The sequence below is a fragment of the Orycteropus afer genome, unplaced genomic scaffold (assembly GCF_000298275.1).
Source record: "Orycteropus afer afer isolate SDZICR_OR568_19922 unplaced genomic scaffold, OryAfe1.0 scaffold00291, whole genome shotgun sequence".
Taxonomy (NCBI): Eukaryota; Metazoa; Chordata; class Mammalia; order Tubulidentata; family Orycteropodidae; genus Orycteropus; species Orycteropus afer.
The window spans coordinates 211,292-233,933 of NW_006921878.1; the positions used below are offsets into that span (position 1 = coordinate 211,292).

The window sequence follows — 22,642 nt, forward strand, 5'->3', positions numbered from 1 at the left end:
ATGGAAAGGCTATTATGGTAACTGATTGACACTCCTTAAATGTGTAAAGCCTGCGGTATGCGAGGTGCATCACGCTCAACACTGTTGACATGCTACTGGCCAGGCTTTGAGAAACTCAGTGTGTGAAGGGTGCTGTATATTCGGAATCGGTTGCTAACAGCTGGACTACACGCAGTGTGAGGTGACCGCACCACTCGAAGTTGGTGATGTACTGATAGTTGGACTGGCTACAGATGTCGATGATTTTTGTGAGGAGCTCGTCCCGGTAAGTGGTGCCCTCTGCCTTGTCCACGTGGGTCATCAGCTTCTTCACAATCTCCATCAGGTTCTTCTTGGACACCTAGGGGGCAGGGGCCATGTGAGTGGGTGGAGCCTGGGAGCACTCCACCTGCTGGTGGTAGAGAGCCTGCGGTCTTGGAGGGGGTGGGCAGCCTGAGGTAGATGCCGGTAAACCTGGACCCCAGGAGCTGAGTTCCTGGCAAGCCAGATACCAGTGTGCCTGGACCACAGCATGCCTGGACCCCAGCCTGGCTGCATTATAATTCCTGAGGGAGATTCACAAGACACAAATCCACGTTTACAAATCTATGTGGGGAAGCAACATATGCCTGCAACACTGAGTATCAGAATGTGGTATTCAGGTCGGGGGTGGGCATGCCAGCTGCCTGCACAGGTCGGGAGACAAGCAGCAGGTCCCTGTGGCTTGGGGGAGGCACATGCCATGCCATAAAGAAGTAGAGAGGGGTGGGGGACACACGCCATGCCACAGGGCAGGTGGAGCAGGGTGGGGGCACGCACCACACACCATACTGCAGGGCAAGTGGAGCGGGCTGAGGGGCACGCACCATGCCATAGAGCAGGTCGAGAGCCCGCAGTCGAATGGACTCGTCCTTGTCATCCAGGCACTGCAAGATGAGGTCTTTGTGGGACTGTACGGACTTGGGGTGCGTCTTCAGTATCTTGGACATGGCTAACAGACCCAGGTACTTCACTGTGGGGCAGACGCATGGCACCGTGAGGTTGCTTGGTGCCCAGGGCAGCACTGGTTGGAGAAAGGCTGAACCAAGGGTCTGTAAGTGCTCAGAGATGGCTCCCCAAACGTGAGCATGGCCCAAGCATGGCAGCCTGTCCTCAGCTGCAGAGGGGGCTCAGACCCCCCCCAAATCCCCCACCACCACTGGGGGGGATCTGAATGCTAAAGACTGTGGGGGGGATCTGAGCATTGATTCACTGAGGGCAGGGGGCTCTGGGCCCTGGGCCCTGGTTTACTGAAGGTGAAGGAGGTAAAGGGAATGACATGGGCATCAGCTTTCTTCTTACAGTTGATGAGTTTACAATCTGGCAGTTTAGGACTTAAGACCCTGAGAAGCCACAGGGATTGGGAACAACTTACAGTTCTGATCGGAGTCTTCTATCAATATCCTCAACTTCTGGACACAAAGCTGCAAGAGACAGAGAGAGGTGAGCGCTGGCTACACCTTGAAAACATCAGCCACCGTGAACACCAGGACTTGAGCCAGCCTGAGGCCAGCCTGCCCTGAGTGCCTGGCAACCTGCCTGTTTTCTGGTCTGGGTAAGGGGGGGAAGGACAATCAGGGGTCACACCTGGCAGTACCAAGGGGTAGAAAGCAGAAAACCGGGGAAGGTCTGTGTGTGGGCAAGAGTTGCTACCTCAACAGGGAGCACTGGGGCTGTTCTCACCTACCGGGGGGGCCTCCAGGGAGCACTGGGGCTGTTCTCACCTACCGGGGGGGGGGCCTCCAGGGAGCACTGGGACTGTTCTCACACACCGGGGGGGGCCTCCAGGGAGCACTGGGGCTGTTCTCACATACTGGGGGGCCCTCCAGGGAGCCTAGATGGAGGTCTCAGGTGGGGTGGTCTGAGCCCCCATCGTGGGAGGTCGCCAAGCAGAGCACCACAACTGTAGGCTGCTGTGGGCAAGTGTGCCCCCTGCCCCAATGCACTGATCTGCACGGGACCAAGTGGGAGTGGGTGGCGAATCACATGGGACACAGCCTGCCTTCAGAGCTCAGATGCTGGGGGGACAGCTAATGATGGGGCAGTGGGGATGGGGCTGGCACCTCCTTCAGTGGCCCTGCTGGTGCCCACAGCCCAGGTGGGGCATCTCATACCTGGATGCTGGCGCTGTGGTTGGGCATGCCAGAAGACAGGGAGATGAGGACTAAAATAGACAACCTCAGGTCAGTGACATCCCACAGCCACTGTCAGACACCAACCCAACATGCCAATCACGAACACCACCCCACAACCAGCAAGGAATGCAAGGTTGAACTGCGCCCACGCCCTGGGTGGTGCAAGCCGTTAAATATATCAACTAGTAGCCACAATGTTGGTGGTTCAAGTCTGCCCAGAGGCAGTTCAGAAGGGAGGCCCAGTGACCTGCTTCCGTAAAGGTCACACCCAGCAAACCCCACAGAGCACAGTTCTACTGTGATGCCCAGGGACACGGAGCTGGAGGCACTGCCGCACTGCCAACAATGGCGGCCCCAGGCCTCCCCTTCGGGGCAAGGCCGAAATGGCCATGCACCAGGAGCACAGCCCTTCCTCCTGCCAGCCGCCGATTCATCAGCACACGCCACTTCCGTTTTTCCCATCAGAGCCATCCCAGTGGGTGAAGCTGTATCTCACTGTGCTTTGATTTGACCTCCCTCATGGTTAATGCTCCTTGGAAGAAAGGATGGCAAGCCTTGGACCCTTGTACTTTGATCATGTTATCACGAGGGGCTACAGTCCCTGGAGAAGGATGTCATGCCCAGTAAAGTGGAGGCTCAGCACAAAAGAGGGAGCCCCTCAACGAGACGGAGCGACACAGTGGCTGCAACGATGGGCTCAAGCACAGTGACTGTGGATGGTGCAGGAGCGGGTGGGGTTTCATTCTGCACGTAGGATCCCTATGAGTAGAAACCAACGTGGCGGCACCTAACGACATCAGCAACAGTGAACGACGCTGAGCATCGATTGGTCCAAGTGCCTGTCCATTTCCATACTTCCTTTGGAGAAACACCCAAGTCCTTCACCCACTTTCTAACTGGATTGACTTTCTGCTGTTCAGTTGGAGCTCCTTATACATTCATGACATTCGTTCCTTAACAAATATGTGAATACAAATAATTTCTCCCATTTTACAGGCTTCTTACTCTCTTGGTAACGTCCTAGGAAACACAAAAGCCTTTCGTTCCCATCGTGTCTACCTTACTTGGTTCATCTCTACTGCTTGTGCTTTTGGTATCTTATCTAAGAAATTACTGCCTAATCCAAAGTCACCAAGATCTACCTCTTACACTTAGGGCTCCGATCCATCCCGCCCGCTTCAGTGTATGGACTGGGATGAGGTAGGGATCTGGCTGCACCACTTGTTGAAGAGACTGTGCTTTCCCACAGTTCCTTGGCACCCGTCAAACTCAATAAACCCTGACTGCAGGGCTTACTTCTGTACTCTCCATTCCCTTTCCATTGGTCTGCCTGTTCTTGTTTACACATAAACCACACTGTTTTGATTCCTGCAGCTTTGTAGTATGTTCTGAAGGCAGGAAGTGTGACTGAACAACTCTGTCATCCTTTTTAAAGATTGGGCTATTCTGAGGCCCTTACACTTCCACGCAAATATATGGACGAGCCTGTCAGTTTCTGCAAAGCAGCCATCTGGGATCTTGTTAGGGATTGCTCTGAATCTATACATCACTTTGGGGTTTCCTGCTATCTTAACAATGGTTAGGTCTTCTCATCCATGAACATGGGTGCATTTCCTTCTTTTTAGGTCTATAACTTCTTTCACCAGTGTTTCCTATTTCCGTGTTCAGTGTACGATCTTCCATATCTCTTGGCAGCAAGTTCCTATATCTCATCCGTTCACTTCCTTAGCGCTGCCTCCTGACCTTGAAGGACCAAGAGCAACACGAGGAACCTCCTCTTCTCAGGCTGCTGATGTTGCTGTGCCCTCGAGCCCAGCCCCTGGTCCCCGTCTCTGCTCTGCTGACTTGCCACTCCTGGGCGGCACCGCCTCATCACCTTGCTTCTAACGCCCACGGACAAGCACCCAGGCCGGCCTCCTGCACCCCAGGCCCTGCAGCCACGCTACACAGCACCATCAACTAGGCATTCAATGGACACCTCAGTAACTCTGTCTGAAACTGAACAGATCTGCTCCCCAAAACCACTGTCATGAAGTGAATTGTGCTCCCGCACGATGTCTGTTGTAAATGCTAAGTCTTACACTTGTGGATGTGATTCCATTTGGGCAGGGGATTTTGTTATGTTAAAGAGACCCATCAGCCAAGGAGGTCTAAGCTAATCACCTCTGAGAGCTACAAGAGCTGGTGAGGCAGGAGCAGGAAGCACTGGCCAAGGGAAAGGAAGGTGGCTCATGCGACTGAAGAGCAGGAGCTGGTTATACCCCAAGGACTTTCCCAAGAGCTGAGAGAGAGCCTGCCCCATAGCCAGCGCCCTGAACTCAGATTTCTAACCTCCTACCTACACTGTGAAAAAGAAGACGTGCTTGCTAAAGCTACCCACCTGGGTTCCATCCAAGCAGCAGGAGACAACCGAGACATGCTCCACTGGCAGTGGTGGCTGCATCCTTCCCACTGTCCAGGCCCCAGCCTTCCTGGTCCTCGACATACCCTTGTCAGCACCCATGCCACCCAGCTTGGTTCCCAGCCCCACCTCCACCTGCACCCCACCTGCCCTGACACCTCCACGTCTTGCCTGGACAGAGAAATTCGGTGCACATCACCAAATGTGGTTGGCCCTAGCAGGGGGAGGGGGATGCCCAATGCTGACTAACAAGCCTGTGTGTGTGAGCGGGAGGGCACAGCCTCTGAGAGCTGGTTTATGACACTCAGAGGAAGGATGAAGGGGTCCCACGAGCAGCCCAGTGTAACCTGGTTGGGCCTCTGACACAAACACAGTAAACTTTCATACTGCCAAGGCCCAGGGACACAGACAGCTGGGCTGCCCCAGAGATCCCCAGGAAGCCCAGCTGCGAGGGTTCAGGGATCCATTGCCCCCAGCCCTCATCCTCCCCTCCGAGTGCTCCCCTGCCTTGGCTCAGTTCTCACCTGCAATCACTGTGTTCACACACTCGTAGAGGAGGGACATGGCAGACGTGCTAGAGGAGGGCAGACAAACACCATGAGGAGCAAGGCCTCCACTGGGTCTCCACGCCTCCGAGCCACACGAGGCCTCATGGGAAGTCACTGCTCCCCTGGCAGTATGGACCATGTCACTGAGCTGACACAGCCGGGAGGGCCAGGGACTCCCTACCACTCAGGGAGTCACTGGGAGCTGCTGTTGTGGTCCCACCTCCCAACGGACAGAATGCTTAAAACCCTAACACACAAGGTCAGTATCAGGGCCCTGGGGGGCTCCACGAGGAAGAGGACGGAGACACCACCCCGTGGCTCACCACCCCCCACCCCTCAGATGCTCTCAGATTCATCAGGAATGGCCCTGAGGCAGCTGTGTGAGCCTCTTGGGAGCACAAGCCGCCACGTGACTCTTAAGGCCGGCCTACACCTGCTCTCCGGTTCTCGCCACTACTGCTTTAAAAACGGAATTTAAAAAAAACAGTACCCTATACCCTGGCTTCCAGGGAGGGTTACCTGACACCACAGGGGTCAGGTGCCTACTTTGAAACACATAGCCTGATGAAAAAAAACCCAGTAAGATGCTGCATCCTTTGTAAACTATCTGTCAGGTGACTCTAGGGGCCTCCATAGCTCAGGCCCTCCCCTGTCGCCAACCACGCCCAGGTAACCACGCCCTGGCCAGTGGTGCTGCGGGTGGACATCAGTGGCCGTGTGCTCACCTGTGGATCAAGTTGGTGAGGGGCTCAATCAGCTTCTTGCCCAGTCTTGGTTCTAACGGAGTCAGAGCACCAAACTGCGGGTTGGGAGAGCAGCAGGTCACGTGCCTCCCAAAACAAGGTCCCAGGATGCTTCTCAGAGTCAGGAAACCAACGCCCTGGCCAATCCGTCATCACCCACATTCCCCACAGCACAATCACCACAGCCCAAGGGTGGGGCCACCTGAGTGCCCATCAGCGGGATGGACCACACAGCAGCCTAGCCACACACAGAATGTTACTTAGTCATTAAGAGGAATGAAGCTGCCACACGCTACCACACAGATAAACCCCAAAAACACTGTGCCCAGCAAAGAAGTCAGAGACCAAAGATCAGGTACCATACGATTCCATTTGTGTGAGATCTCAGAATAACCAAATCCAGATAGACACGCTCACTGACGTGCTCCAGGAGGAACGGGAGAGGCTGCTGATGGGGAAGGGCTTCCCACTGGGTGGTAAGAACGTTCTGGACGGTAGTGGTGCTTGTACAAGGTCAGAAACATCATTCACGTCTCTGAGTCATGCACTTAAATACAGCAAACTCCACATGACACATAATCACACAATACCACCAGAAGGGGTGGGCACTCTGGACCATGCCAGCGCACCCAGGGCTTCAGCACACTGTGGCAGCGGGGATGGGACCTGCAGTCAGGTTCCAAACGACGACAGAAAGGACATGACACGGGAGGGTGCTACTTGCCAATTTGATGATTTTGATGAGGACCCAGTTGTTGGTTGATGAAGTCATGAGCTTGAAGAACAGCGGGGCAAGGGATAGGTAGTTTTTGGGGTTGCGCCTGGCCAACTCACAGATGACGTTGACAGCTGCCGACTGGACACCTGTGGGCAAGAGGAGACGCACCCTCATCAGCAGGGCCTGCACTGCACCTGTCCTGTGTGCACGTCCCTCCAGCCAGCACCTCCTAGAGGCCCGGGGGACCTCCCTATCACATCTTAGAGGCCTGGGGGTCCTCCGCTAGTATGTCCTAGAGGCTCAGGGAAGCCCCATCAACATCCTAGAGGCCCGGGAATCTCCCCGCCAACATGTCCCAGAGGCCCAGGTAGGCCCTGCCATCACATCCCAGAGGCGCAGAGACCCCCTGCCATCACGTCCCGGAGGCCTGAGGGTGTACTGACATCATATTCCAGACACCTGGGGATCCCCCGACCAACACATCCGAGGCCTGGGGATGCTCCTGCCAACATGTCCTATAGAAGAGGAGTTGGGGCCCAGGGACAGGCCAGTAGGAAGGGGAGCACTCGGACGATGACAGGCCCATAGATGGGCTGGAGCCCATGAGGATGTCCATAGGACACCGGGCACACGCAGCTGAGGCCGGCAGGGCTCCTTGTCTGGGAGACTGTACCATACTATACGTGACTGACACCACACCATTCACAGGGGGCCACGCCACACCAAAGGGAAAGCTGCATCAAGGGTACCTGGGAACCTTCACACTATTTTTTTCAAATTTTTCTTAAATTCTGAAGTTATTTCAAAAGGAAAATTCGAAACATTCTTAAAATTGTAATTATCAAGAGGAGAAGAGAAACACTCCAAAGCAGCACACCTTTCAGGTAGGCCAGAGGGAAAGCAGAAGCAGGGGGCTCAGCCCAGGGAGGAAGGGACCCCGGCGCCAAGGAAGAACAAGGCCCTGCACCCTCAGAACAGCCCCTGGTCTCTGGCCCATTTCAGAACCATTCTGCTCTAAAGACCACTCGCACCTGCCAGCCCCGGGGAGTTGGGGGTGGGGGGGGCAGTCTGCGGACACCTGCACAACACGTGCTACGCAGGGAAGCCGGGAGCACAGCCCCACTCTGCCACCTCCTGCCAGTGATGGGGACATGGTCCCCAGGCCCAACTCTCCCCTGCAAAAGGGCACGCAGTGGCCCTAAGGAAGCAGGACCCACACACCCCACAGTCCTGAGCGTGGCCTTCAGGAGAAAGTAAGCAGGATGGTGCTCACACTCGGAGCGTTTCAAAACCTGCCTAGTTGGGAGAACAGGGCTGAGGGGTCAGCTTGGGGCAATGCCACCAGCAGGGAGCCCCTGGGCAGGGGCGGTTCCCGGCAGGTGGATGGGGTTTGGGAAACCTCCTGGAGCCAGTCTGGGACTCCCAGCTGTACCCAACTCCGGGACCCAGGAAAAGGCACATCCTACGCCTTGAATCACGCCCAGGGCTGAATCTCACGGACTCACATCTGCGCCTCTGCAGACTGCCCGCTGTACCAGGGCTGTCATGCGAGGCCCAGGGCAGTACTGGCAAAGCAGGAGCAACAGTCCCTGGAGGCTGCTTAAGTGCACATGGATTGAAGTGAAACAGAAACTGAAAATCTGGTTGCCCAGCTGCACAGGCCACGTTTAAGTGCTCAACAGGTACATGCAGGTGGTGGCAGCTACTATACTGGGCGGTCCAAGTCTAGAAAGCTCTGCAGGCCGGAGCTGGAGCGGAGGAGGCACCATCTGCTGTGTTGCACCCGACTGTCCCCTTTGGTATACGAGGAACCCGCTGCTCAGACAGGCCAAGGGCGCCCCACAGGGGTTACTGACCCTCGCTCCTGACGCTGCTATCATTTCTACAACAAGGGATGGCAATGTGAAGATGCTCAGAGGGCTCTGGGAACCCCTCCTGCCAGGGACCCCACAGCTCCTGCCAGGCCCACCCAACAGCCCATCTACTGCAGGGCCCTCTGAGCCTGCAACCTGGCAGCTCACAGTTCCCCACTTGCTGTGCCCCCACACTTCCTCAGTTCCTTCCTTAAAAGCCTCACCCCAACTACCTCTTCACGGGAAGCCAGCAACTCCAGTGAGGTTGAGCCCTGCACTGCTACCATACCAGCTCAGAGAGGCCCCATCATACCCCACATCCCCTCTAGTGTACACACCAGGGTCAGGGTCCTCCAGCTCACCATCCCAGCTCAGAGAGGCCCCGTCATACCCTGCGTCCCCTCTAGTGTACGCACCAGGGTCAGGGTCCTCTAGCTTCTCCTTCAAACGTGGGAAGGCGGGGCGCAGCGACTCAGGGTACTTGAGGAACACCTTATACATGATCAGCACGGCCTTCTTCCGGATGTAAGGCTTTGTGTGTGACATCTGCAGGGTAATGGGGGCTCAGTCTCCATGAACTCCACCACGTCCCAGTACTGCCCCTGCCCCAATCCCACCCCTGCCACCCACGGGAGGCCTTTCTCCAGCTCACTCAACACAGGCCTCCCAGGCTGCCTACCAGTCCCAGTGACCACACACAGGATCTGAGGTGGAATCAACTCTGCCTGTGCCATGACCAGAGCTCCCCCTCACCCCCGTCTGTCTGCTCCCAGATCCCCAACGCAGCAGCATCCACGCAGGGAGGGAGGAATGGAGGGCTGGGTGGAAGATGGTGCTGCAAACGAGGTCTCCTAGTCTCTGGCCCCATCAACAGAGCCCCTGGGCATCTAGGCCACCAAGGCCGACTCAGAGCACGGCTCCCAGGCTCTGGCCCCACCCCCTCTGGGTACCCTCATCCCTCATCCCTCATCCTGTGTGTTGACACTGCAGCTACCCACCCACCTCAGGACTGGGCTCCAGCCAGGAAGGCCCTCACCTCCAAGTGGCTCCAGAGCTGAGAGCCCTCCACCTGCCCCTCATGTTCCCTACAGACATGCAAACTCTCCCCAGGCCTCTCAGCTCTTCAACTGAGGACAGCTTCAACCAGGGACACACGTTCCACAAGGGGTCATGAAGATGGCACTTAGCCACCAGAGCAAGAAGCCCCCACGGACCAGTTGTAAATGAGCGCCCGTGACCAGTTGCCAATGAAATTGTATTTACAAGAGCAGGTGGCATGCTGGTTTTGATTTGGCCTGTAGGCTGAAGTTTGCTGACCCCAATCTAGAACCCATTAGGTGAGGTCTACCAGCCCCTGACCCAGGACCTGAGGCTTCCCAGCTGTCCTGGGCGACCCCAGTGAGCAGGCTGTAGGCTGTGGCAGACATTGAGCATAAAGCTGGGCCCTCAGTCATGCTTTGCTGGAAGCAGCCCTGGGTGGCTGGGGTCGGGCCTGAGGGCCAGGATCTCCGAAAGCATCCCAGAACCCAAACATTCTGGGCCCCAGTGAGAGCAAGCTGAGTCTGGGCTTCTGGCCATCGAGACCAACTTCACCAGGGAAGTGCAGCTGTGGTCAAGGACGGAGAATCAACACCACACACCCACCCACTGGCCACTGGCCAGGCCAGCTTCCATCACGTCACCTCCTTAGGGCAGGAAGTCGTAAGTACACCGAGCCCATCAACTCAGCAGAGACTTGCTCTTCCCCCAAGGAAGGAGCACTTCAAAGAAGCCAAACTGAAAACCTGAGAGCGGTGTGCTCTGAGTGAGACCCAGCACGACAGACGGTGGGCCGGGACTTGGTCTGGCGCCCACCCCAGCTGCTGGCTGCAGGGCCCCGCTTTCTCACCACACCCCCCGACCTGGCCCCGACATGCTGACTCACCAGCGTCATGATGTCACTTGCCAAGTCTCTGGCAAGGTCCGGGGTGACGAAACAGGACAGGCCCGTCAGCGCAGCCCCAGTGTCGTACTGGCTGGGACTGCTCAGGTCCTGCAATGAGTAGGACAAAGGGTCTGCCGGACCTCTCCCTACCAGGTTGTGCACACATCTACGAGAATGCAGCTACCTCCCCACCCCCTACCCCACCTCAGAGGGCTCTGGGGTGGCAGGAGGAAGAGGAGCAGTCCCATCTGCCCACGGGGCATCTATGGGACACCAACGATTCACAACCAGCTCTGTATACCATCCCTGAGAGCCAGGAGGATGTGTTGGGGCCTGGCGACCAAGACTGGACCCCATTTTCGCCATAAAATTCCATGGCTGAGAATGGACTGACTCTCCTGGAGGCTCCTGGGTCACAGAGGGGGCTGTGCTTCATGCAAGCACAGCCCGGAGGCAGGGACACCTGAGCCCAGGGACAGTCAGGCTGCAGCAGGCCCAGTGACCCTGCTCATGACTGTGGTGACCCCAGGAGCATGGAAAGCACAACTTGGACAGCCCCCAGGATCTCACCCCAGGGAACCTGCCATTAGGTCAGGCTCTCTTTCCCCCTACAGCAAGGAATCCTGGGGGCACAGTGGTCAAGTGCTCAGCTGCTAACGGAAAGGTGGGCAGGTGGAGCCCACCAGCAGATCTGAGAAGGAAACAGAGATGACAGCCTAGGAAATGCTGTGGGGCAGCTCTACTCTGTCACACAGGGTTGCCATGAGTCAGAACTGACTCAACGGTACGTGACAACCACCACCTCCCCCTATGACAACGAGGACAAGCCCCCAGACCTGTCCCAGGGGCTCAGACACATCAGCCTAAGGACGCAGTCACCACCCCAACCAGGAAGGACAAGAAGAGGTTCTGACAGCTGCCCTAATGCTCCCCAGGGTTACTCACCCCTCAGTCCTGATCCTACGGTTCTAACAGAAAGCCCAGACTCAGAACCACCTGGTCTCTGCACTCAGCAACATGCTGCTGTGTTACCACTGACTTGGGGAGGTTTTTCCCAGGACTCACGACAACCTTCCACATGTCTAAGGAGGAACACACAGGGGAGCCCGTCCCGAGCCCTCCTCTTGGGCTGTGGGGATCAACTGGTTTTAAAGGCCCCCAACTCCAGGCCAAACACAGAAAATATGATCAGGACCCCCAGAACAGAATGCAGTCCCCTGATGGCCAGATGTCTAGTTCCACGTCCCTGGCCTAGGGGTTGAGGGCACAGCAGAAACCCACAGAGGTCCAGGGACTTTTGGGAAGTGATGGTCTACAGTGAGAACATGTGGGTAACCGCTGAGCAGAGGAAGAACCAGCAGGTGCCCAGTAGGTCAGGGACGGCCCAGCGCCCACAGGCCACACACTGGGGGATTCCTAAGTTTCAGCTCATTTGAGATGCCAGGACAGAAAGTGGACAGCAGGGGGTGCCCATGTCTCTCCTGAGAAGAACACTGCCTGGAGGGAGACACACCTACTTCCTGGCAGGAGAGACACCTGCTTCCTGGCAGGAGACACACCTACTTCCTGATGGGCCACAGGTGCCTGTGAGCTTGCTGGCCTTTGGGGCCAAGGGCCTACCACGTCACTGGGCACTGCCTGGGCCGAGTCAGGCTCACCTTGCGGATCTGGTTGGTGGTCAGCATGATGACGTCTGTGCCCTCGTGGAAACACTGCGAGGCAGCTAGGTAGCCGATCCGCTGAGAGAAGGGGAGGCCAGAGGTGTGAGAAGTGGCCAGGGCTGCACTCAGCCCTCCTCCCGAGGGACGCTCAGCCCCTGCCCTGGAAGGTTCTGCTGCTCCAAGCAGCCACCATCCCTGGGCCTCGCAGCAACCCCTGCACTGGGGGCCAGGAGGGGGTGGGCAGCAGGAGTCGTTCAGGAGTGCAGCCAGCGTCCTTAAACTACAGGGGGCATGCCCCAAGCACGGGGTCTAGGTGTTGTTTCCCTGGCACTTCACCTAGAGCTGTTCAGCTGCAAGTCTGTTGCTGGCATTCGGCCTCCTTACTCACTCGGTGGCACTTAATGACCTGATGAGGGATTTCCTCCCCCACTACCACCACTGCCTCCCTGTCCCCGCTTGACACCCCCCCACCCCGGAAGCCCACAACTGCACAGCTCAGGGCTCAAAGGCCTCATCATACACCTAGGCTATAAGCTCACCTTGAATGTGAACTTGGAGGCACTCATCACTTCAATAATGTTGAAGGCAGCCCAGCTGATATCATATCCCAGCATCTGTAACTGGAGAGGGAGACGCCCAGTGCTGTCAACTCACAGCCCAAAGCAGAGACAGAGCAGAGTCCTTCCCTCCAGCACACGAGAGCAGAGGCTCGGTCCCAGCCGCCCGCAGTCAGCACGCACCACAGGGTGATCGAGCGCCCCAGGGTGAAAGCTGGAGGGGTGGGTGACTAACCAGCATTACAGGCAGGTGAGGTGCTACCGCTGCGCCATCATTCATGGCACCGGCCAGCCACAGGGGAACCAGCTCCTACGGGTCTCCCTCACTGAGGAGTGCGAGGGATCAAAAGGGCCAGTGGCCGGCCATGCTCACCACCCACCCAGGACAGGAGAGCTCCAATCTCATGCTTGGCCACCAGACATAGGGGAGCTACAAGGCTCCTCCTGCCGCCCCACAATAGCTAGAACCCTGCTGGCCCACGACTCTAAGGTCCCACCCACCCTCCCCAAGGCCAGGCCTGCACCGTGACATAAGCAGTAAAGTGGAACATGGCCTGGCAGGCACCACAGTGCTTACATAGGTCAGCTTGCACACGGCGTTAGCTTTGACCGCGATGTTGTCCTGCTTCAGCTCCTGCTTGATTTCATCAATGCACTGCGAGATGTATTTTGCCTGAAAGAGACAATGAAACTCAGGAATGACACGTCTTCCTGAAGCAGTTCAGAATGACCACTCTGAAAGCAGCCAGTGAGTCACATATACCACAAGAAACCCAAGGACTCAGAAGGCAGACAGCGGCTGCCTGGGGCGGGGGGAGGAGATTGGGGAGTGACTGGTAACAGGTGTAGGTTTCCTTTCAGAGTGACAGGATGCTCTGGAACTAGACAGCAGTGGTAACAGCACAACTCCACTCTTGGCAGTAAGGCCAGGAGTCCCCATGGGGCCTAAGTCTGCCCCCAGCATTCCTTGGATCCCTGGATCAGGACACATGGGCTCCCACTACTGTAGGGGAGCCCCCTGAGCCCCCTGGCTCCTAGCAGCTGCCCCTCCTTCTAACAGCAGCCATGCGTTGCGTCTGGAATTCTCACAAGAGCCACCCTCCCTCCAGGGCACCACCCAGGTCACCACAAGGCAGCAGTCTCCCGCAGCAGTAGCAGCACCAGCCTAATGGGCACCCTGGCATCCCAGCTCCCTCCTGGCATGTTGTGAGCCCCGTTTCTCTGGATGGCCGAGTAACACTGTGCAGTGGGGACAGACCCACATGTCCATCCATCACCTGTTCCTGGACCCCGGGGCTGGATCCTCCCCCTGGCTGCTGGGAACAGTGCCACTCCTCCAGGTGTGCACGGGTTTGGGCAGGGAGGGTATGTTTGCGTTTCTCCTGGGTCTACACTGAGGAGTGGAACTGCTAGGTCATCTGACGACTCCAGCTTAACTTTCTGAGGCACCTCTAGCCTGCCTTCCCCCGTGGCTGCACCATCCTCCCCACCAGCAACAGGTGATGGTCCAACTTCTCCACATCCTCATGAACACTCCACTGTCCACCTTTCTGTTCCTTCCTTCTGAATGAAGAAAAGCATGATCCCTGAGGTGCGGGGAAGGCCATGCATCCTGAGAGCAAGAGCTGAGGAGCCCTCGGGCAAGAGTCAGTGACTTGAAGCATGTGGGAGCGTACAGCGAGGCGGGTCCACCGTGCCCACTCCCAGTCATAAACATTCAGCAGAATCGTCTGTGGCCAGGGAACTGTGGCAGCAGCAGAGGTCCCAGGCCAGCCCAGGGTGAGCCCCACGAGCAGGTCACAGGCATGGGGGGACGGAGCCACGCTGAGCCCCGGAAGGGAACTGCTCTCCTGCAGCAGGTGTGGCTCACTCTTGGGATGGCTACTGTGGTCTCTCGCATCCTGACACCCCCAGAGACATAGGCCAGTTGTTGGCCCTCGTGTATGTTTTGGATGGCATGCTAGTAGCCACACGAAATTAACCCAAGGAGGCCAAGAGATGAAAGCAGCCGCATACAGACCCCCGCACACCCGTGTTCCCAGCAGCGCCATCCAATGCAGTGATCACATGGAACATTCCCCAGAAACAGGATGAAGCTCTGACCCATGGGCAGGATGAAAACACACTGCATAGGAGCCGGCCATGCAGGCACGGAGCCGCTGTGATGTGACTCTACTGACGTGACACATCCAGGACAAACAAGCACACAGGGGCATAAAGGGCATGGGTGGTGGCCAGGGGCCGAGGGAGGCAAGGGTGGGAGTGGGCACAGGGTTTCTGTGGGGTATGGACTATTCCGGAACTAGACGGGTGATGACTACTCCGTGAACGTGAAGAAACAGGACTCATACACTTCAAAAGACTACACATCGCAGAATATGAAGCATCTCAGTCAGGCCTTTTAAGAAAATGTAAGTACATAGAATTTCACCACAAGCAGTGGCTCTGGCTCAGACCACAGGAGCCCGGACAGCTCAGGCAGAGCACACCTACCCTGCACCGCCTCCTGAAGAATTCAAGTCCCCACGAGCCCACCTGGGCCTGGCACCTCAGGGGAATTCACCGATGGAAACAAGCAGTGGGCAAAACAGAAGGTAAACCCTACACCAAATGTCACTGAGTGGAAAGGTCTGTTTCACGGCCACATAGAGCTGGGGAATGGCCACAAGCCAGGGACGTGCCAGAAACATGCAGGCAGCGGCGCCAGCAGCAGGCACAGAATCCCAGTGTCCATCTGCGAGGCCGGTGTCTCGTCAGAAAGGAGCACTGGCATCCCTACGGCCGTGCAAGATGGACCAACGGGAAAGAGCAGCCCGCCATCCCTGTCCCCACAGGTAGGTGGGTCTCTCCTGTACATTGTTTTAGATCCCGCTCCGCTTGTCTCTAACACTGTAAGCCCAAGGTCCCTGCTCATGCCTCACTGTGGGTCCCCTGCAGCTGGCTGCTGCTCCCAGAAAGCTCGCTCTCAGTGGCTGGCTCCCCTCTTCGAGGTGTCAGCCTGCTCAAGTACCCTTGTTCAGGTACAGCAACCTCCAGGCTGGGCGTTCAGGGATCCAAATCGACACCTGGGGTGGACCCCTGGCTGCCCTCGGCGCCCCTTTCACAGGCTCTCTGGCTACTACATCAGCAGCAATGCAGAGTGCCTGGTGAACAGCTGCTTGGGGGGCCCGTGGCCTCCTTAAGCCCCCGCCCACAGCCCCCACCGAGCTCCTCTCCTGGGGCCTGGTCTCCACCCTCCACACGCGGCCTCCACACTCCTGCTTCTCTGTGGTTTCTCTTAGAGGCAGCCATAAGCTGAACAAGAGATCTTTTACGGGGCTCTCGGTGCACCGCTGAACTGGGCACAGGACACTTCAGACACACCTGACACCCAGCTGATGCCTCACTTTGACCCCCAGTGAAAGAGCAATAGGACTCACTACCAGGTACTTCAGGGAAACCCCAACTCAGCGTCTAAGATGCTGCTATTTCCAGCAGACGCACCCTCAGTTCTACCGTCACCCCGGAGCCCTGGTAGCTCAGTAGTAAAAGAATTCAGCTGCAGTTCAGACCCACCAATTTACTCCAGGGGAGAAAGATGAGGCAGTCTGCTTCCATAAAGACTGACAGCGTCGGAATCCCCTGAGACAGTTCTCTGTCTTTCAGGATTGCTCTGAGTTGGAACTGACTCAGTGGCAGTGGATTTGCTGTTGGTACTGTCATATTGCTTGCTGAAAGTGAGGATGACTTAAGGCACCTACTGATGAAGGTTGAAAAATACAGTCTGCAGTATGGATTACGTCTCAATATAAAGAAAACAAAAATCCTCACAACTGGACCAATGAGCAGCATCACAATAAATGGAGAGAAGATTGAGGTTGTCAAAGAATTCACATTGCTTGGTTCTACAATCGATGCCAACGGAAGAAGCAGTCAGGACATTAGACGACGTGTAGCATTGGGAAGGTCAACTGCGAAGGAACTGTTTCAAGTGCTGAGGAGCAAGGATATCTCCTTGAGAACTAAGGTGCGCCTGACACAAGCCATGATATTTCCAATCGCCTGGTATGCATGTGAGAGCTGGACAATGAATAGGGAAAACCGAAGAAGAGTTGATGCTTTTGAGTCGTGGTGCTGGCGGAGAATGCTGAAAGTACCATGGACTGCTAAAAGAACTAACAGATCTGTCCTGGAGGAAGTGCAGCCAGAATGCTCCTTGGAAGCAAGAATGGCCAGACTTCATCTCACCTATTTTGGTCATGTTGTAAGAAGGGACCATTCCCTGGAGAAGGATGTCATGCTTGGTAGGATGGAGGGTCGACGAAAGAGGGAGAGGCCTTCAGGGAGATGGATTGACACGGTGGCTGCGATGATGGGCTCAAGTGTAGCAGGGATTGTGGGGCTGGCGCAGGATCGGGCAGTGTTTCGTTCTGCTGTGCATGGGGTCGCTATGAGTCGGAAACGACTCGACAGCACTTAACAACAAATAACAACAACTGTCATATTGCTGACTTGGTCCCCCACACCCTGGCCTGGCCACAAAGCCAGGGCAAGTGCAAAGTGAAGCTCTCTCAACCCATGACAAAAGTTTTCCAGAGAGAAAGCAAACTAAACTGTCCCACAGCTGCTGTGGCATGATGGTTAACTGCTTTGCGACACGGTTGGGTCAGGTGCTAGTCTGAGGCTGTCATGAAGGTGCTAGGTGTGATCAGGTTGCTTGGCCTCGGTAAGCATGGTGGCCCCGTGTGGGTGGCCTCATGCAACCAACTGAAGGCCCAAAAAGCAAGACAGGTGTACTGTGCTTCCAGACAACAAATGCACATTTTGCCAGAACTCTTTTCTCTCCCCATCGTCCGACCTTCAGATTTGGGGGTGAAAGCCTGGAGGAGTCCCTGTGCCTGACCCACAGATCTGGCCTAGCCAGTCCCCAACGATCATGAGAGCCAAGTCCTTAAAATAAATCTCTCTCTCACACACACATACAGACACATACAGAGACACACACACTCACGTATCTGTCTTACTGGTGCTGTCTGTCTAGAGAATCCTGAGACACTGGGTAGGTGACCCTGTCCCTGTGGTGGCTTACAGAGGGCAAGGACTGGAACACTTAGGAATGAATGTTCTGTAAGCCAGTCCTGCTGTCCTGAAAGCTCTACACTGTGGGGGCTTGGGACTTCCACCCCCCATCCTCATCCACAGCAGCCCGTTGAGTCTGCAATGTGAGCATACACTTCATTATAAAATAATGAAAAAACCAAAACTCAACCCACTGCCATCAAGTCAATTACGATACATAGTGACCCCTATTGGGTTTCCAAGGCTGTAAATCTTTACAAAAGGAGACTGCCCCATATTTCTTCTACGGAGTAGGGGATGGGTTCGAATCACTGACCTTTTGGTTACCAGCCAAATAAATGCCTTAACCACTGCACAACCAGAGTTCCTAAGACAATGAAAAGGACGGGAAAAATAAATACATGTTTTTCTAATTCCACGCTCACCTGAAGCACAGAAATGGTTCTCTCAAACAGAGTCACAGGAAGTACAAATATGGGGCGTGGGAAGAAGTGGGCACGTTCATCTTTTATTTTCACAAAGCACTGCTGTCAAAACAGTGGAACATTTCCCTTCTTACAAAAAGGAAAAACAAATTAACGGGTCAAAGAATTCAGATGTGATCTCAATCCAGGGGACTATACTGAAGGCATACACTAGAAATGATTTGAGGTAAAAGTATAAATGGCTACATATCATTGCCACTTGGAAAACAGAAATTCAAGATACGTGATTCAGTTTTTAATGTCAGTTCCTTGCAAAATTCACACTTCACCACAGAGCAAATAAGGCACTAAAATATCGATACTGATCTCAGCATTTTTTAATTGTTCAGAATCTAATTTAGAGCAAAGGATACATACAAAACCCAAACCCTCTGTTTGCCGTCATGTTGATTCTGGCTCATTGTGACCCCGTGGGAGTGTGAGGCCACATGCTCCCTCCTACGTCCTCCCTGGAACCATCACAGGAGGTCCAGGGTGACACACCCAGTGAAGCCCTCAACCGTTAACCCAAAAGTTAGTGTTGAACGCACCCAGACGCTCCCCGGGAGACAGGGCTGGTGGTCCACTTCTGCAAGGCCCCACCCCGAGTGCCCCACAGAGCAGTTCTACTCTGCACACACGGGGCGCCAGGGGTGGTGCCGAATCCTCGGCAGCCATCGACAGCACCGGGACGGGAACACACCAGGTCACCACGAGGCTGGCTGCTCAGATTCCCAACCCCCCTCTCATCAACAGGGGAGCGACCCTGACCTACGGGATGTTCACAAAGCCCAGCTGATCCTGGCGTCCTGCAAAGCTCAAAAGCCACTTAACCCAACTGACCCTCACCTCACACAGTATGGCGTTGTGCAGGGAGGGACTGCAGACTCCCCACTCATCCACCTGCTTAACACAAAAGTGACGACATAGTTCCTGCAGCGAGACAGGAGGGCCACCTCATGAAACAGCACCAGGTCAACGGGCACGTGTCAAAGAAGGTACCTTGACCCTGCTGTTGCTATTAGTTGCTATAGAGTTGATTCTGACTCACAGCGCCCCTAGAGGACAGAGTGGAACTGCCCGAGACAGTTTTTAGGCTGTGAGCTCTAGTAGCATAGTGCCTAAGGCACCTGACTGCTAACCAGAAGGCTGGCGGTTCAAACCCACCAGCCACTCCTGGGAAGGAAGGTTGGGCAATCTACTTCTGTAGTGATACCACCTCGGAAACCCAAGGAGGGGGTCACTATGAGTTGGATCCGACTCCATGGCACATAACAACAAAAATCTCTATGGAAATGAATTGCCAGGTCTTTTCCCCACAGAGCTGCTAAGTGGGTTCAAACCACTGACCTTTCAGTTTGCAACTGAGCACCTATGCATTGTGCCACCAGGGCTCCTTGTTTTGACCCTATCTACCTGGTGCCATCCACACACAGCCGCTTCTGATGGACTGGAGAGCTCTGTGCGGAAGGAGATGAAAGTGTGACAAGAAAATGCCTTAGTGACTTTAGTTCAACAGGGCACAACACTGACAACAGTGGAGATCGCGGATGCCCTGGACTGGCCCGGAATTCACGGTGGGGATCACTGACGCTCCGGATTGTGCTGAACTAGGACTGTCTGTAGCTCAGAAAGTACTTGGGTGGCAAAATGGTCAGCTGCTCACCAAAAGGTTGGAGGTTCAAGCCCACCCCAAGGTGCCTCGGAAAAAGGCCTGCCCATCTATTTCCCAAGAACAAGAAAAAAAACTCACTACAATTGAATCGGATGCAACTCATAGCAACCTCTCCTTAGGATTCTGAAGAGGTATCACTATGGAAGTAGACTGCCCAATATTCCTTCCGGGAACTGGCTGGTGGGTTTGAACCGTTAGCCTTCTGGTTAGCAGTCAAATGTCTTAGGCACTACGCCACCAGAACCAGACCCTGAAAACCCCAGGGAGCATAATTCTACTCTGACACACGTGGGATGCCCAGGAATTAGGTCAATGTGACAGCAAGAGGGTGGCTCAGAAGACACCGAGGGAGCCAAAAGAGAAGGAACAGGCTGGGCCACGATGCACCCAGCACACACACGTGCACAGACACACCACACCCAGCACGAACGCATGCACACATGCACACACAGCTCCTGCCCAGGGTCCACAAAGAACCCTTGCCCGTGTGGGAGACCACAGCTAACCTAATCCAATGGACAGGTGACCCAAATGGGCCACACTGTGCGAGAGGCAGCGGGGGCAGGTGTCACTGTCCTATGGGGAAGTGACATTTGGTGAGGAAACCACCACCCAGGGTTGTAGGCTGAGAACCAACTGTGTGGTAGGGCCTAACCAGGCCATCTCATCCCTCTGTGGGTCAGCTCCCAAGTCCTCAGACACACACAGACCAAGCTGTCCCAAGCCCGCATCCTGCTCGGCTCAGACCAGTGGCATGAACGTTCTGCCCATCTAAAGTGGGCACTCCGTCACAAACTTTCCAGGTTGACCCTGCACGCACCAAGAGTGATCGGTGGTTGTCAGGGCCTGGGGGAGGGAAACAAGGACAGGGTAACGGTAATGTCCTAAAATTACACTTATGTTGGAAAGTGGCACGATTCTGTAAATACTAATGTACGTTTTGTTATTGTTGCTGTTGACTGTAGTCAAGTAGGCCCCAGACACAACAGAACGAAATGCTGCCCAGTCCCTGTGGCAGCCCCGTGCCGGGCTGTGGGTCAGACTGCTGGGACACGCAGGGCTCCCCCAGGCTGATTTTCAGAAGTCAGTCACCAGGCCTTTCTTCCCACTCCCCCTCGATCTGGACGCTCCACTGAAAGCTGTTCAGCATTCTACCCACCCGCAGCTTCCACAGACGACGGGCACGGCTACGCATGAGGCGCACTGGCCGGGACTCAAACCCAGGTTTCCTGCACAGAGGGTGAGGACTCTGCCGACCAGCACTGCTCCCCGGTATATACTTTACTATCCTGTAGCTACTAAAACTCACTGACTTATACACTTTACACAGATGGATTTCATAGCACGTAAACGACATCTCAAAGCTGTTTAAAAACAGAACATAAGATGTGCTTGGACCTTGTACAACGCTGACACCACACTTCCCTACCTACAGCAAACGCCTGCCACTGCTGCAGGGTCCGCTCTGACCCTGGGCCGCATGTGTGATGCAGGTCACACGCAGCCCTTCTCCCCTCACCCCCTTCTCCCGTCACCCCCAACTGGGTCCACTCTGCCCCTTGGCCGCAAGCATGACACGAGCTGCATACAGCTCCTCTCCCCTCACGCCAGATGACAGCAATCGGGAAAGGCCACTGAGTCCAGGCTAGGCTGCGTCCCCAGGACCTGGGAACAGGATGCCGTTTGGAAAGAGTGTCGTTGCAGATGTTCTCAGCACAGGATCATACACGTGTGTGAGGGATGTGAATGGAGTGACTGGTGCCCTTAGAAGGAGACACACAGACAGACTCAAAGGCCAGACAGCCACGTGACCAGGGAAGTGGAGCGTGGACCGATACAGCCCCAAGCCCAGGAACACTGGGGCCACCGGGAGCCAGGAGAGACAAGGACCCTCCCCAAAAACCTTGGAAGGGAACACACCTCCAGAACTGGGAGCAGGTGCCCTTCTGTTGTTTTCAGGGCCGGCCTGTGGTTACTCATGAGGGCTCCCAGGACAAGTACAGTAACCCCGCCGAGCACCCCTGCTTCGGGGGCAGGCCCGCATAGCTCTTCCTGCTGTGCAAGGCAGCCACGAAGGAGCCCACCACTCAGCCTCACGGACTGTGCAGACACCCGCCAGGGGCTCAGGCACCCCTCTCCACTCTCACAGTGTAGGAAAGAAATAGCCTTTAAATAAGTCAGTTGTGCCAGGACTTGCACCCCAGCTCCAGATCCAGCCACCACCCTCCACAGCCTCTCGACAGTGTGGCCAAATCAGTCACCTGTAATGTCACCCGGTGAGCTGCTCTGGAGACAGCAGACAGTGCAGCCTAGTGCCCGAGAAGGCCAGACCCAGCCAGGGAGGGCCCACAGGACTAGAAGGCCGGAGGATGAGCGGGGGCTGGAGGCAGGGCCTGAGTACATGGTGGCAGGCAATGTCGCTCACACTGAAGCATGAATCATTACCCGTCAGTATGTCAGCGTAGACTGAGCACAAACTGACGTGGTGCCTTCCAGGGCACAGCAGCAAGCCAGCTCTATGAGCAGCTGGTGTGGCTAGTGGCACCAAAGTTGCCTGGCTCCCTCCCACAGGCACAGAAACCAAGCCCATACCAGACGTAGACACACACAGTAATGGCAGGCCGTAAATCACCAGAAACAAGCCCCGTGGCTCCTGAGGACACCGTAAAGTTCACTGCTGATGCCCTGTGAAAAGACCTGGCAGTCCATGGGTGGCGTGGGGAACACACCTGGCTGCTAACCGAAAACTCCGAGGTTCAAGTCCACCCTGAGGCGCTTTGAAACAAAGGCCTGACAACCTTCTAGAAAAATCAGCCACTGATGCACTGACGACCCTGTGGAGTAATAACAAACATGCATCTACAGCCACCGAGTCAACTCCAACTCA

General features: G+C 55.6%; 1 protein-coding gene across 1 annotated transcript in view; it reads right to left on the reverse strand.

Moving 5' to 3' along the window:
* AP3D1 (adaptor related protein complex 3 subunit delta 1) overlaps positions 1 to 22,642 on the reverse strand; it is a 41,820-nt gene that overhangs the window by 13,261 nt on the left and 5,917 nt on the right. The window contains exons 2-13 of the mRNA XM_042782346.1: positions 13,136 to 13,231; positions 12,541 to 12,621; positions 11,999 to 12,079; positions 10,341 to 10,448; positions 8,833 to 8,962; positions 6,570 to 6,709; positions 5,828 to 5,901; positions 5,079 to 5,128; positions 2,133 to 2,182; positions 1,394 to 1,442; positions 846 to 991; positions 192 to 340 (exon numbers count right to left, since the gene is read on the reverse strand). Of these exons, the coding sequence (XP_042638280.1) occupies positions 192 to 340; positions 846 to 991; positions 1,394 to 1,442; positions 2,133 to 2,182; positions 5,079 to 5,128; positions 5,828 to 5,901; positions 6,570 to 6,709; positions 8,833 to 8,962; positions 10,341 to 10,448; positions 11,999 to 12,079; positions 12,541 to 12,621; positions 13,136 to 13,231 (1,154 nt within the window). The remainder of the gene's footprint in view (positions 1 to 191; positions 341 to 845; positions 992 to 1,393; positions 1,443 to 2,132; positions 2,183 to 5,078; positions 5,129 to 5,827; positions 5,902 to 6,569; positions 6,710 to 8,832; positions 8,963 to 10,340; positions 10,449 to 11,998; positions 12,080 to 12,540; positions 12,622 to 13,135; positions 13,232 to 22,642) is intronic.